This window comes from Pogoniulus pusillus, chromosome 21, assembly GCF_015220805.1.
Source record: "Pogoniulus pusillus isolate bPogPus1 chromosome 21, bPogPus1.pri, whole genome shotgun sequence".
NCBI classification, from domain to species: Eukaryota; Metazoa; Chordata; class Aves; order Piciformes; family Lybiidae; genus Pogoniulus; species Pogoniulus pusillus.
In genome coordinates, this window is record NC_087284.1 from 19,814,306 (window position 1) to 19,830,322 (window position 16,017).

General features: G+C 41.4%; 1 protein-coding gene across 1 annotated transcript; it reads left to right on the forward strand.

Moving 5' to 3' along the window:
• The first annotated feature begins 1,185 nt into the window (after positions 1-1,185).
• LOC135184932 (ovalbumin-related protein X-like) lies at positions 1,186-6,099 on the forward strand. Its single transcript, XM_064161165.1, has 7 exons — positions 1,186-1,353; positions 1,951-2,016; positions 2,582-2,710; positions 3,502-3,619; positions 4,468-4,610; positions 4,915-5,070; positions 5,701-6,099. The coding sequence occupies exons 1-7, from the start codon at positions 1,186-1,188 to the stop codon at positions 6,097-6,099; spliced, it is 1,179 nt and encodes a 392-aa protein (XP_064017235.1).
• The last annotated feature ends 9,918 nt before the right edge of the window (positions 6,100-16,017 follow it).

The window sequence follows — 16,017 nt, forward strand, 5'->3', positions numbered from 1 at the left end:
TGTGTGCAGTTATTTCACCTTGCTTCAGCAATGTATCTTATACTCTTTGACTGTCAAGCATTTCAGGTGTGCAAAATATGTTTGTACACCAGAGTTTTGAGTAGAAATACTTCTTCTTTGTTGAAGATTTGGTGTCATATTAAGCCAATTCTTTTATAGTTTTAATGGTAATTTTTGAAATAAAAGCATTTCTCTCAGTCTCATTCCCTGGATAACAGAGGTGAGGTACAGTATGATAATTTACAGAGTGTGATTTCACAATTATTAGTGTCAGATGCCCCTCAGGTGACATAATCAACCACATCTGCTGCTATTCCTCCAACTTTAACTGTTTTAGAGATGCAGGAACAATATGCAGCTTTCCTAGTCTCATGTTCAAAGAAAGGATGGCTTCAAGCTTCAGTTAATATCCTTAACATGTTGCATTCATTTGCATGTGCAGGGCTGCACCTGACCGAATGAATGCAGCTCTGTGCTGTTTAAAGCTGTACTGCCAAAACCTTTATTTGTGATATATATGTTTGTGTTTATTCTCAACAAAAAAGCATCAGCCCAAATGAAATGTCCGAAATGGAACTACAGGCAAGAACTCCCCTAAATCTATAGTTCAGCATCCAGGCAACTGGCTGGGCTTGTAGAGCAACTTAGTCTTGTTATTCCTATAAATGGCAGGAAAGAAGCCTCCTAATTTGTGGCTGATTGTACTAAGCATCAGTGAAGGTACACTAAGAGTATAGTGAATTGACTACATTTGATTTTAAAAAGCAGAGCATTGTCCAGAGCAGCCAACAAAGAAATTAAATACAAAGTTAGCATTATCTTAGATAATGTTCACAGCCCTCTGGATGACAATAGGGAAATTCATCCATTGTATTGTATTTATCATGTTGAAGCATGATGAAACTTTCTATTTCCTATAAGTCAAGTACAGGATACTATGTTGATGATGAACTAGTATCTTGTTGGAAGAAAACAAACATGGATTCAGAGATAAATGGCTGATGAATTACAGTATTTCTTATGACTGCAGAATTTACAGGGTTTGTGGCATTCGTTGCTTTGTCATCACAAAAATGCCAACGGATGGACACTTTCTGGGCTATTGACAGTACTTTTTAAAACAAGTGCTGCACACCACTGTTACAGTCTTATTTCTATTACTTTTCAGGCAGCACTGATTTCACAATGGGCTCTATCAGCGCAGCAAATGCAGAATTTTCTTTTGATGTATTCAAAGAGCTGAAAGTCCACCATGCCAGTGACAACTTCTTCTATTCCCCTCTGAGCATCGTTGCAGCCTTGGCCATAATTTATCTGGGAGCAAGAGGCAACACTGAGCATCAGATGGAGAAGGTAAGTTACAAAAATAGGTGAACTCCTTTTGACTTTATTAAAAACAACCCATTTGCACCTTTGGGACTTTCTCTAGTTGAGGGCAGAAAGTCACATTTTGGTGCATTTGGCATTTGCCTCAAACCTGCTTAGAAAGAAAGTGTCATTCCAAACATTTTAGATCAGAGTTCCACTTACAGTTGCTTTTCCCCAGAAGGTGAAGAATTTTATTTCCATTAAGAAAGGGAGCAGTCTTGAAGGAAGGTTAAGACAGGTCTCTTGCTTCAGCTTGCATTATCTCATAGACTTGATTCCTTCTTTGTAATATGCAAAAGATGAAACATACAGAAAAGAGGAGTCACAGTCAAAAATAAAGTAGTAGTTGGTTTATAGACTGAATACCATTAACTGGAAAAGATCTAAGCTAAACATCACAGTCACAAATTTTCAGTGTGGCACATGCAGTAAAACAAATTACTTAAAGCTAACATGAAACTTCTCTGTTCATCTATATGTTAATGAGACCTGGGTGGTCCAAACCTAGTTTCAACACAAACACCACTGAATCTCAGTGAACTTTGTGCATTTGATTTAATCAATTGCTACTTTCAATTGCAGGTTCTTCACTTCAACAAAATTGCAGGGCTTGGAGAAACTTTTCAGAACAAGATACAGAAATCTAAGGTACCTTTATTTATCTTTCATATTTTTCTCCTGAGAACAGACTGTTCTGACAGTGCTTCAGGCAGGATCAATGCCTTCCCAAACCTTTTCTCATGCTCTAAATTTAAGAGATCTTTGTTACATGTTGCGTTTTCCTTATACACTCTTAGTCTGTGTCTCTTGAGACATTTCCTGAGTTCCTTGTCATCTAGTACTCTTCTTCCATCTGCAGCTTCAGCAGAAAGCTGCCCTTAAAGTTCAAGCATGATAACTAGCCAATTGCAATCACTGGCAGCTGAATTTTTCGTGTTGTTGCCTCACTCCTAAGCAATATAATTTCAGGTTTGTCATGGAGGTTTTCTTATTTTTGTCACCTAGAGTGAGCACCATCATATGCTCTGAATTAATTGTACATTGTTAGTTGCTTATGTTGAACATCCCTCCCATGGAGCTTTCAGACATTAATTTGCAAATGTCCAAACACTGTGCATTTTCCCATGTTATTTATTTGTACCTTATGTATAATTCTATTCCTAGTAAAATCATCTTACAGGTATACTTCTTTATGTTCTTATCAACACCTCAGTGTGGCAGGTCTGTGAATATCCACATACTGTTTAAAGAACTTCTCTCTGATATTGCTGAACCAAAAGCCAACTACTCACTCCACATCGCCAAAAGACTCTATAGTGAAAAGACTTATTCAGTCCTGCCGGTGAGTTGTACACTAGAGTGATTTCTTGCTAAACCCTATACAAACCTGTCATCCAGAAGGACTGGCCAGAGTAGGTGATCTCTTTACCCAAGAGATTCCCACTGATGTGGACTTCCACAGCTTTTCCCTTGGCCACAGCCCTGACAGTAGCCCAAATGGAAAGCAATTCCAGGCAAAAAGATGGAGTAATAAAGAAAAGTATTTGGCAATCGAAATCTTACCCTCCCTACTGCTTGCTGCCCCAAAGTGTTTTCATTTTAATAAGTTGGGGGTTTTGGTTGTTTTGGTTTGTTTGTTTGTTTGTTTTTTCTGGGTGTAACTTGACCTCAATTTTTTTTTCATTGGAAATCTTACCTCAAAAACAACTTTTGAAAGTGTCAAAATCTTTCACAGTTTCAAAACAAAAGTACAAATGTTCTAAATCAAGGAAACTTATCTTTAAAAATAGGAAAACATCGTTTTAGAGGAAAAGGAGTGGACATAATGGTACCAAAACACTCTGAAATAAATGTGAAACAGTTGTTTTGGATCAGACTTTCTTCAATAAGATACTTAAACATTTGTAATATATACTCTTAACTGGTCAGGTAATACAAATGTCAGATCTGAAAATGTCATGGATCAAATAATTTTTTTTCTGGCCAGTTTTAGCAGGTTCTTCCAGGAAGTAAGCAATGAGAACAACCTAACTGTGGCATTATTATTAAAATCATTTGAAGCATATTTTATTTTGCCTTCATCCTATTTTGAAAATATTATTAGTTTGGTGGCTGCAATTGTTGTTTTCACAGATCTATTTAAAATGTGTGAAGAAGCTGTACAGAGCAGGTCTGGAAATGGTCAACTTCAAAACAGCAGCAAATCAAGCCAGACAACTCATTAATTCTTGGGTGAGAAATCAGACAAATGGTAAGGTCAAAGAACATTTTGAGATTTCTCACAAATGTATTTGAGCAGCTTCTAGGAAGTGCAAGAAGAAGCTCAGGGGTGACCTTATTGTTGTCTACAACTACCTGAGGGGTGGTTGTGGCCAGGAGGAGGTTGCTCTCTTCTCTCAGGTGGCCAGCACCAGAACGAGAGGACACAGCCTCAAGCTACGTCAGGGGAAATTTAGGCTTGAGGTGAGGAGAAAGTTCTTCCCTGAGAGAGTCATTGGACACTGGAATGGGCTGCCCGGGGAGGTGGTGGAGTCGCCATCCCTGGAGCTGTTCAAGGCAGGATTGGACGTGGCACTTGGTGCCATGGTCTGGCCTTGAGCTCTGTGGTCAAGGGTTGGACTTGATGATCTGTGAGGTCTCTTCCAACCTTGGTGATACTGTGATACTGTGATACTGTGAAGTGGGCTTCCAAGGAGAAGAGTGATGCATGCTCTAGGCTAATGATGCCAAAGGAATCATTCAAGAGCTTTATTGTGCTAAGGTGGGAGGAAAAATGAGTAAATCATAAGAAAGAACAGTAAGAAACAGAAAATCTGTATTGCTGCTTCCTTTGCCTGCTCCTTTGTTTAAACATAATTCCTTTCCAGAGCACTGCTTATAAATGTTGCTGGAATGTATACCACTCTTGAACCTACTTGTTCTCTTTCAGAAATGTCTGGCCAAGTGCCAGTCATTTTGTATTAAATCATCCTCATGAACCTGAATTCTACTCTCAGACCATTGAAGAAAAGGAAGTCTCATCAAGAAGCATCATGTCAATTGATCTCTACAATACTACAGTGAGACTTAACACTCTCTGCCCTGCTTCTTCCTTAAAAGGACAGATCCAAGACTTCCTTGAACCAGGCTCTGTTGATTCCAATACTGTGCTAGTCCTCGTGAATGCCATTTACTTCAAAGGGATATGGAAGAGAGCATTTAAAGAAGAAGACACTCGGGAATATCCATTCAGTGTGAGAAAGGTAGGGGGGCACAGGCATAGCTTGTAACCAGGATGTTGGCTTGCACAGCCACCAGTCTGAGTGTCACACGTACAGCATGCTGTAGTCATTGGCTGAGTGATTTAGCTGAGCCCCTTGTTTTCAGGTTTGCAAGAGCTGTGTGTAACCAGAGGACACCAGCAGGCAAGAGGGGAGAACAGACACATTCCTCAAAGGCAGCATGATTGAAGATTGAGCCCTGTCCCTTTTGAAGAGCTTGTACATTTACCTGCCTAGGGAAAGAATTGCTGCCTAGTTACGTTATCTTATGCTTCTATTTATGCAGCAAGAAAGCAAACCTGTGCAAATGATGCGTCAAAACAACACCTTCAAAGTGGCAGTCGTGGCTGCAGAGAAAATTAAGATCTTGGAGCTTCCATATTCCAGTGGAGAGCTGAGCATGTTGATACTGTTGCCTGATGACATCTCTGGCCTGGAGCAGGTATGGCTTTGTCAGAGGGGGCAGAAGAGTTATCACTTCAGTGAGTCTTAGCTACCGTCATGCCTTTAGCTGTGCATTTACAATCCAGGTGCCCACGTCATGAGGTTCAATAAAGCATTTGTGTCAGGGGAGTCCTCAATACCAACACAGGCTGGAAGATGAAGAGATTGAGAACAGTGCTGTGCTAACAAAAAGGGAAAAGTGATGCAACCATTTTACTTCAGCAATTTTCTTTGAATTACATTATAAAGTAGGTTTATTAAAGATATAGAAGAGTTTGCATTTCTTAGGTACTGTAGGCAAATATTCAGGGAATTTGAAGACAATTTCTTTCACTATCTGACTGATTTTCTAGGCTGTGAAACTGTTGGGTTGTGTGCCATGAGACACAAGATTAGTTGGACAGAAGGGGATGTGTTGGGTGGGGGAGGAACTGAATGGAAGGACAGTGACACAGGCAGAGGCAAATACTGTATTGGAAGAAGGATGTTGATAGGATACACTTCAGGAACCACTTTGTTTGGGTTCTTTTTGTTTTGTTTTGTTTTTATTGTAGCCTTGGTTAAAATGAAAGGTAGGAAGAAGTTGTATTCACAGCCCAGGCATTTAATTCCTTACCTCTCTTTGCAGCTTGAGAACAAAGTCAGCTTTGAAAAACTTACAGAGTGGACCAGTCCTAATGTGATGGAAAAGAAGAGAGTCAAAGTGTACCTCCCACGCATGAAGTTTGAAGAAAAATATAACCTGACCTCTGTCTTGGTGGCCTTGGGTATGAGTGACCTGTTCAGCCCCTTGGCCAATCTGTCTGGCATCTCCTCAGCAGAAAGCCTGAAGCTGTCTGAGGCCATCCATGAGGCACACATGGAAGTCAATGAAATGGGCACCAGTATAGCTGTCTCTGAGGATGTGTTGGGAGACCTCAAACATTCCCCTGAGATTGAGTTCAGGGCTGATCACCCTTTCCTTTTCTTCATCAGACACAACCCAACCAACAGCATCCTCTTCTTTGGTAGATACTCTTCTCCCTAAGGAGAAAAAGGAGCTGGAAATAATGCTTGTCTCCCCATCAGAAGCAGCTCCCCTTTACTGTAATTTAATTTTAGCATAATTTCATCTCTTCAATATTTTTTCCATGTGGGAAGCCTAATCTAAAAATTGCTCTTTTGGGAAACATATCTGCAGGTGAGGAATCAACAGACATCATGTCTACTCCTTTCCCTTCTCATACCAGTTTCAGGATTGCTTGAACTGGACAAAACTGAGCCAACAAACCATAGAGACACTCTCCAGTCAGAAAGGGGCCAAGTGATTTTTCCTTGAGTAACAAGGTGCAAACACGACTCAAATTCCTTGAGAACCCATTACATCAAAGGCTGTGCTCATCTCATTCCCTAGCAGCATCTTGCAATGTTGTTCCTAAAACATAGGCTTTGAGACCTCCAGTTTGAAGGAGATGGTTGTGGATAGGATTCTGCCATGGAGGTTGTTGACTGCTGCCTGTGTACATGTTATTTTGGTTTAAGCTGAGCTATTGGGAAATGGTGCACATGGTCACCTCACCTAATTCTGAACTTCTTGCAGATGTACTCCAAAGTCATGGGTAGATCCTTACTTCACAAAGTGCAAGGAGATCTGATTTTGTGTAGGTGCAGCTATGCATTCTCATGGAGTGTAGATCCAAAGCCTGAATCCTGGATGTCCAGATAATTCAGATGCTGCAGAACTCAGTGAGAATGGCCAATCAAGAGAGCTTTCTGAAGTCTTGGAAAATACTTTAAGCAGTTTGATTTTTTTTGGTAAAAGGTTGTACAAGTGATATTAAATAATCTGAGGGAGCTTTCTGAGAAAAAAATACAGGTTTCAAAATAACTTCTGTCTCATTTGAGCTTGCTTAGTGAGCAAATTTCAGTTAGTCCCTGGAAAGCCCTCGGGTGAAGTTCAGAACTTGAGCACATTATTATTCCATGAATGCAGCTGGGCTTCTTTGTTCTTCTGATAGTTCAAGGCTATCTCTTGTGGTTTCAATAAATGTGTGAGAATCCTGATACACTGTTTCTTTTTCTTTCTATTTTGAGCAAATATGGACACATCTGCTGCCTTCATTCTGATCATGAATTATTGATGCACATAATTGATTTTGTTATTTTTTTCTAAGCATAATAAAAGAAAACCACAAATGCTCATCATTATAATTACATTAATTTACCAACCCCCCTTGGTAACTCTCTGAAGTAAAATGAGATGTAGCATAAAAATCTGGTTTTAGAAGGAGTAAAGCATGTGGATATTCTTAGAGTCATAGAATCATAGAATCAACCAAGTTGGAAGAGACCTCCAAGGTCATCCAGTCCAACCTAGCACCCAGCCCTAGCCAGTCAACCAGACCATGGCACTAAGTGCCTCATCCAGTCTTTTCTTGAAGACCTCCAGGGACGGTGCCTCCACCACCTCCCTGGGCAGCCCATTCCAATGGGAAATCACTCTCTTTGTGAAGAACTTCCTCCTAACTTAGGCAGTTATGAGATGCATAAACACAGACATCAAGGGTTTGATTCTACCATTTAGTCTAAATTACCCAGAAGTAGCCCAATGGAATACTGATTTAGTCTTGCTTCTATTTTAAATAGAATTTCAATGACTATTCAAGATGCACTGACAATTAGTCTGGTAAATATTTCAAGGGATAACTATTAATAGTATCAGAGAATCTTTTCATTTGTAAAAGCCTTATAAGATATTCAGGTCCCACCATTATCTAACTCTACCACATCTGGGGATAAACCATGTCTCTCACCACTGTATATCTGTATCTTTTAAACATTTTCAGGAATGGGGATTCAACCAACTCTCCACTGTTTGGAGAACCTTTTCAGTGGAGAAGTTTCTTCTCATATTCAATCTAAGCCTCCTAATGCTACTGGAGGCCATTTCCGCTCATCACATGAGATGAGATGAATCCTTGCCTCACTACAAGCTCTTTTCAGGTAGTTGTAGAAAACAATAATGTTTCCCCTCAGCCTCCTCTACTCCCTCAGCTGCTCCTCAGAAGGTTTGTTCTCCAGACCCCTCACTAGCTTCATTGTCCTTCTCTGGACATGCTCCAGTAACTCTATATCTTTCTTGTGATGAGGAGCACTCACAGCATCCTTACAGCTACACTAAGGAAGTGTGGTCTGAATGATGGGGTAGTGAGGTGGACTGTGAACTGGTTGAAGGAAAGAAGTCAGCAAGTTGTGGTCTGTGGTACAGAGTCTAGTTGGAGGCCTGTAGCTAGTGGAGTCCCTCAGGGGTCAGTACTGGGACCAGCACTACTCAGTGACCTGTCAGCAAGTTTACTGATGATACAAAACTGAGAGAAGTGGCTGACACACCTGAAGGCCATTCAGCAACACCTGGACAGGCTGGAGAGTTGGACAGGGAGAAATGTAAGGAAATACAACAAGGACAAGTGTCGAGTCTTGCATCTGGGAAAGAACAACTCCATGGACCAGTATAGGTTGGGGACTAACCTGTTGGAGAGCAGCACAGGGGAAAGGGACCTGGGGGTCCTAGTGGACAGAAGGACAACCTTGAGCCACCAGTGTGCCCTTGTGGCTAAGAAGGTCAATGCCATTATGAGTTGTATTAGAAGGGCTGTGACTAGAGGGTAAGAGAGGTTCTGCTCCCCCTCTACTCTGTCCTGGTGAGGCTGCATTTGGAATATTGTGTCCAGTGCCAGGCCCCTCAGTTCAAGAAAGACAGGGAACTGCTTGAGAGAGTCCAATGCAGAGCCACAAAACTGATTACAGGAGTAGAACATCTTCCTTACAAAGAAAGGCTGAGCAAGCTGGGGCTCCTTAGCCTGGAGGAGAGGAGACTGGGGGGTGACCTCCTTCATGTTTATAGATCTGTGAAATGTGAGTGTCAGGAGGCTGGAGCTAGGCTATTCTCAATGATGTCTGGTGACAAGACAAGGAGCAACATGTGTAAGCTAAAGCAGGGGAGGTTGGATGTAAGCATAAGGAAAAACTGTACGAGGGTGACAGAAGACTGGCACAGGCTGCCCTCAGAGGTTATGGAGTTGTTCTCTGGAGACATTTGAAACCCACTTGAATGCATTCTTTGTGACCTACTGTGGGTGATCCTACTCTGGCAAGGCAGTTGATACTGTCTGTTAAATTCAAAAGCCTGGACACTTAAACAATAAGATGACTTGAAAAGGGTTACATTTGCAAACTAGCCTGCCTATGATTACTAAACTGGAAAGTGCTTGGAGTACAAAGATATGCCTCAGTGACCAACATTGTTCCCTAATGAAAACAAAGGTTAAAAATGAGTGGGAAAGAAAGGAAAGGAATCATAAGGCTTACAAGCAAAGGAATGATAAGGCTTACAAGCAAGCACAAAGCTTCCTCTCTCTTAAGTGGGAAAACAGAAGGCAGCGAAAAGTGCAAATTCAGCACAGGTGAACCTGTTCTGGCAGGAGGGTTGGGCTAGGTCATCTCCAAGGTTCTCTTCCAACCCCTACCGTTCTGTGATTCTGTGAATATTGGACCACACCTGTAACAATGTACCAACAGATAGGACCTGTCCCTGACCTACACAAACCAGGTACAAAGCACAGTGTTTAAAGAGCAGTGGATAAGTTTTCTTCATGAGGAGGTGACAGACTTGACTTGTGCTATGATGAATGCCTGCTGTAGCCTCTGAGCTCTCCAAAACCCTCTGGTTGCCTGGGAGAAGAAATCAACCCCCATCTGGCTACAGCCTTCCTTCAGGTAGTTGTAGACAGCAATGAGGTCAGCCCTGAGCCTCCTCTTCTCCAAAGAAACAAACCAATGAAACAAACCAAGAGATTAGTTATCCTATTTTGTGCAAATTTAAAATGTTCTTTTCTCCTGGGACCATATGCCAAGATAATTGGCATGCTGGAAAGCCTTCCAGGGAGTGGTGGAAAGTAATGTGGCAGGCATGATGACATAAGGAGTGCTGATAGGCAGAGGCTGCCCTGAACAGTCTTGTCTGTGGTGAGGGCCCTGATAACTAAACTCCTGTATGGTACAGCCACGAAACCAGTTGTCAATGCCAGTGACCACTTGTCCTGTATGATGTGTATGCTGGGTGTAAGGGCCTGATTATTATGCTGTCATGCTGAGACAAGATCATCCAGAGTCTCATTCTGGCTGTTGGCTGATCCCAGGGACTTGAGAGATGAATGAGGGACTTCATATATGCTGTGGTGACTGATAAAAGGACTAATGTGTGTGCTGATCCAGAAGCTGTGTAGCAGGACACTGGATGATGCATGCACTGCTAAGAAATTGCACTAAGTGTGAAAGACCTGTCATTAAGGCTGCACTAGGATCCTTCTGAAGATGTCTTCACTGGAGAAATCCACTTTGCCAACAGTGAGGTACACACATCTCTAGCACAGCCTGAACAATTAAGGCAGCAGTTGCCTGCAACAATATCCATCCTTCAGAATAGCACAGTTCTGCCCAGAAAGGTGCCAGGTGGGCTATGAGTTCCTGTCTGCAAGAGCTTGACCAGACACTTCATTTTCTTTGTACTGGGGAAAGAACACAGTCCCACAGGACAAGCAAGAGAGAAGTCATCAGTGAAAGCTACAGCACTACGGTCTAAAATGGGAACTAACTAAACAGCAACTGGCATTTGCTCTGAGCAATCAATATGCCCTTTCCTTCTAGCAAAAAAAGCAGCATGGATGAGGACAAAATCCTGAGTTCTGCATGAGTTGTTGTGGTTGGATGGGGAGGCTTTGGTCTGTGAACTGACCTGCACTTCATATCCTTTTGGAAAGGCTAAAATGTTCAGCAGTCTGTTGGTTTAGGGACACATCCACAACGAAATGCCTGACAGAGCAAAGGACAGCAGAGTCTTAGCTGACCTCTTTCTTGGGACAAGCATTGTTGAAACAAGGACATGTGGCAAAACACATCTTTTTGTGTTTGTGCTGCATTACACAGCTGTGCTGGACAGGACAATCTATTACCATTTATCCCAGTAAACATTTTAACTAAAGGACAATTTGCTTAATCTCACTAAACTCCATGACAGATCTAAAGTTGCTGACAAGGCTATGTAGTACTTATTATATTCTTACAATTCTATACTTATGGCTGATCATGGTCAAGATTTCTTATGGAATGATTGTGTTGCTTCTGCAACTTGCTTTACATTTGAACACTAAAAACACAGAAATTCTAACAAAACCAGCAACATGGTTTGTGTATTAACATGCTCTTGGAGGGGTGTACTGCCCCATGTCTGCTGCAAAACAAAACATTCCTTTCATTAATGAAAGTATTTCACTAATAAAAGTATTTTGGAAACCATGTAATTGCTAATGCTGCAACTGACTGTTACCTGTCAACTGGATGGACTATCTGGACATCTTTGTAGCTACCAAATTATAAACTATGATGATCTAAATGTGACTCAGGTAGATGGTGCACAAATTCAAAAGAGATGTTGAGGTGCTGCAACGTGTCCAGAGAAGGGTGACGAAGCTGGTGAGGGGCCTGATGTTATATTTATGCTTGCTTGCTGCTTGCAAGAGAGGAGACCTTACTGCTCTCTACACCTACCTGAAAGAAGGCTGCAATTAGGTTCTCCCAAGTAACTAGTGATAGCATGAGAAGAAACAGCCTCAAGTTGCACCAGTGGAGGTTTAGACTGGATAGTAGGAAACATTTCTTTACTGAAAGAGTGGTCAGGCACGGGAATGTGCTGCCCATGGAAGTCATGGAGTCAGCATCCCTAAGGGCATTAAAAATGCATGTAGACATGGTGCTGCAGGAAACAGTTTAGTGGGCATGGTGGTATTAGATTGGTGGTTGGACTTGATGAACTTAGAGGTCTTTTCCAACTTAATGATTCTATGATTCCATGATTCAAAGGCTTTCTGCCTGCATAGACAACTAAAAGGGTTAAAGAGTCTCCTTCTCTCCAGAAGCATAATTTGTCCTAGACAATTTCAGAGGCATATTGTATATTGACTTTGGATTTATTTTCTAAACCTCACATGGCATTTGGAGAGGTCAAATGAGTTTCTTTTATTGTCTGTTCACTCTTTATATTTTTCTCTTTTCAAAGGAATTACATGATTGCTTTCTACTTGCTATTGTATATTATGACTGCCCTCCAGACCATGAATGTCTCTTCAGCTTGTTTGTTCACCTGATGTACCATGAAGTTACATGAAGATCTGGAATAATGGTTTCTGTATGGGCAAAAGGCATATTTTGAACCTCGCATCTGTTGCTGTAACTTATGGAAAAGAAAAACTTACTTTAAGCTACCTTTCAAAATGTTATCAGTGTGTTCAAATCCTTTTCTGGAGGAGTTTGACTGAGATCTAAACATCATGATGTTTGAAATCAAAAAACAATGGAAGCCTTGTCTTCATTCTCTGCTCATTTCTTTCCCCTTCAACACATCTTTCTTCAGCTCTGTTATTCTTCTGTGTGTAGATGCGTTTGAAGTCAGTTTGCATTCCCACAACACACACACTGAAAGTTTCACTCCACTGATGTGCTACACAGGCTATGGCTACAACTGCATTCCCTGAGCTGGGTTGCTGTAGGATGCAAAACTGCTCTGTCTGTGCCTTATACCATGCAGCTGTAAGTGGCATTGAGCAACTATATATGTTTTTATAGAATAAGCCATTTGATATGATTCAACTTGGCAACAAGCATTTGAAGAAGGAAGAAAGGCTCTTCTCCCAGGCAACCAGCAATAGAACAAGGGGACACAGTCTCAAGTTGTGCCAGGGGAAGTATAGGCTGGATGTTAGAAGGAAGTTCTTCACAGAGAGAGTGATTTGCCATTGGAATGGGCTGCCCAGGGAGGTGGTGGAGTGCCTGGATGAGGTACTTAGTGCCATGGTCTAGATGACTGGCTAGGGCTGGGTGCTAGGTTGGACTGGCTGATCTTGGAGGTCTCTTCCAACCTGGTTGATTCTATGATTCTATGATATTTCTGAAGTTCCTTGGTAGCAGAAGTTTCTCCATTATCCATCAAGGTTCTGGTGGGAGGAAAGACAGGTGATACTGATAACCCAGCCAAGAATGGGAGAGAGTTGCAGAAAGCACAGTATGGGCATACTGTAGCAAGCAGTCTGATCTTATCCATTTCTTTGATTTCACAGAATGTTAGTTCTGAGAGGGATCTGGCCTGTCAGAATGAATTCAAAATTCCTTTGATACGTTTTGCAAGACTGCATTTCTTATGGTTTTGGGGTTTTCATGACCTGTGTCACACTATTTGCTGCCATAACCAAATCATATTAACTATTCAAGTTCCAATTCTAGGGACAAAGTTCTTGGAAAGCTGAAATCAAGTTACAAGGTTTTTAACTTCAGTCATTCAAATATGCTTTTCATTTCAGCAAAATGTCACATATTATGACAAATTAATCTTCCATTGTGAAGATTTTAGGGTAAAACCCTTTCACTCCTGACTTTTCTTTGGACTTGCTCCCAGTAAAAGCACAGATCTGACACTCAGCTCCATCCATCACTTGATTTGGTAAATAAAGAATGGGCAGCATAGGGCGTGTCACAAAATTCCACAAGATATATTTCAAGGATTTCAGCAAGTCTGTCCCAAGTACAGCTGAGAAGCTGTGCCATTACCTTCAGAGGCGAAGCTGATAAGGTAAGCATTTCTTTCAATTACAATTTAAGTTTTAGTAGGCAATTTTACAAATAACTAACTGTTACAAACTTTGCTGTTTCACACTGTCATACATAAAGTCAAAGACTCATTTATAGGAACTAAAGCTTTATTTACTAGCTCTTCCACATTAAAACCTGGTAATGTGAGAGCCTTTTCTTCCTCCTTCTCTATTTCTTTCATTTTTCTTTCAGAATTAAAAGAGAAAACTGAATTTGTTCACATTTCAGAGGGTGCAGCTAAAGCGTGGTTGCAAGCTTTATGGCAGGTATTCTCTGACTGAAATTAAGGAATGCAGTATGTTCAGGTGACCCCAGCTCACCACAGCTCTGTGCTGTCTTTAATAGTTATGTTTTCTGAGGTTATGTGGCAGTTTGAGCTAAATTTCTTGCTCAGACATAGGGGAGAGGTGAACATTCCATATAATAGAAGGGGCAAACATATTTGTTTCATGAGTATGTTTCTTTACTGAGATGATAAAGAAAGCTTAAAGCCTAACATACAGCTAGCAGAGTTGGGAAATAACAATCTGCCTTATATCACCTATATGAGTGATTCAACTTAGGGAAAGATTGAGAGTCCATTCCAGCAGGGAAACAGCTAGATGCAATGTTGTTCAGAGTCACCCACATGAAGAGGTGACTGGCATATGAATGCATCAATTCCACAGGGACTATGGAATATATGGCAGGATATCCTGGATTTGATTCTCTATCAGCCACAGAAGCAAACAAATTAGAATTTGCCCTGCTTGAAGACCCCAAAGAACTAGGGAAAATCCCAACTAGCAAGGTTTTCTTTCTAATCATGTAGAAAGTTGTAAGTGCTGTAAACACTGTAAGTTTGCATTAGACTTTACAGTACTGCATTTTCTACTCTGTATTGTCTTCTTTGCTAAAAAATACTTCTCTTCAGTGTTAGATGAAATGTTAGGTGCTGAAACTACCAGGGAAATTTTACAAGCAAGTCAGAGAAAAGTGCAGGGGAAAAAATAGTATTGAAGATGCAAAGACTTCTGCAAGTGAAACACAAGGCTAAACAAGCACTGATTTGTTAAAAGGTGATAATAAAAATTAAATAACACTTTTTAAAAACAGGGTGAAATATAACTGAGTCAACAATTACAGGAGTGTATCAGTTACAAACTGGATGAGTTTGGTACATCATTTCCAGTCTCTATTGCTGTGTCTTCAATATCCAGTTTTAAAAGTCTAACACTTGAGACCTCTGCTAAAGTAAAATCATAGAATCAACCAGGTTGGAAGAGACCTCCAAGATCAGCCAGTCCAACCTAGCACTCAGCCCTAGCCAGTCATCTAAACCATGGCACTAAATACCTCATCCAGGCTTTGATTGAACACCTCCAGGGACAGTGACTCCACCAGCAGCCCAATAGGAGGTGTAAGAACTTAACTTGCTTTTACACTAGCTTGAAATTGCAGTACATCCAGACATACTTATCCAGTTGCTTCAAAGTTGCACATCGTACACAGGAATTAAATGTAGTTTGACTCATAGAGAGCAGATCTGTGAACTCATCTTAAAAGTGATGTTGAAAACTATAGTGAAGAACCTGATTTGGAGTCTCAAGAAAATGAAGTTTGTCAGAACATGTCTCTTGTGAGGCTTTTTTTCTTTAAGTGATGAGGAAAGACAGTTAGTGAGCTTAGAATCATAGAATCGTAGAATCAACCAGATTGGAAGAGACCTCCAAGATCAGCCAGTCCAACCTAGCACCCAGCCCTAGCCAGTCAACCAGACCATGGCACTAAGTGCCTCATCCAGGCTTTTCTTGAACACCTCCAGGGATGGTGACTCCACCACCTCCCTGGGCAGCCCATTCCAATGCCAATCACTCTCTCTGGGAAGAACTTTCTCCTAACATCCAGCCTAGACTTTCCCCTGTCACAACTTGAGACTGTGTCCCCTTGTTCTGTTGCTGGTTGCCCTGGAGAAGAGGCCAACCCCCACCTGGCTACAATGTCCCTTCAGATAGTTGTAGACAGCAATGAGGTCACCCCTGAGCCTCCTCTTCTGCATGCTGCACACCCCCAGCTCCCTCAGCCTCTCCTCATAGGGTTTGTGTTCCAGGCCCCTCACCAGCTTTGTCACCCTTCTCTGGACACTTTCCAGCACCTCAACATCTCTCTTGAATTGAGGGGCCCAGAACTTATTCCAAAGTAACTAATATTTTGAACTATAATGCCTCACAAAGCAGTCAGCTGTCAAATAAAGGAATCATCTGCCTATGCATAACTGGTAGCTATC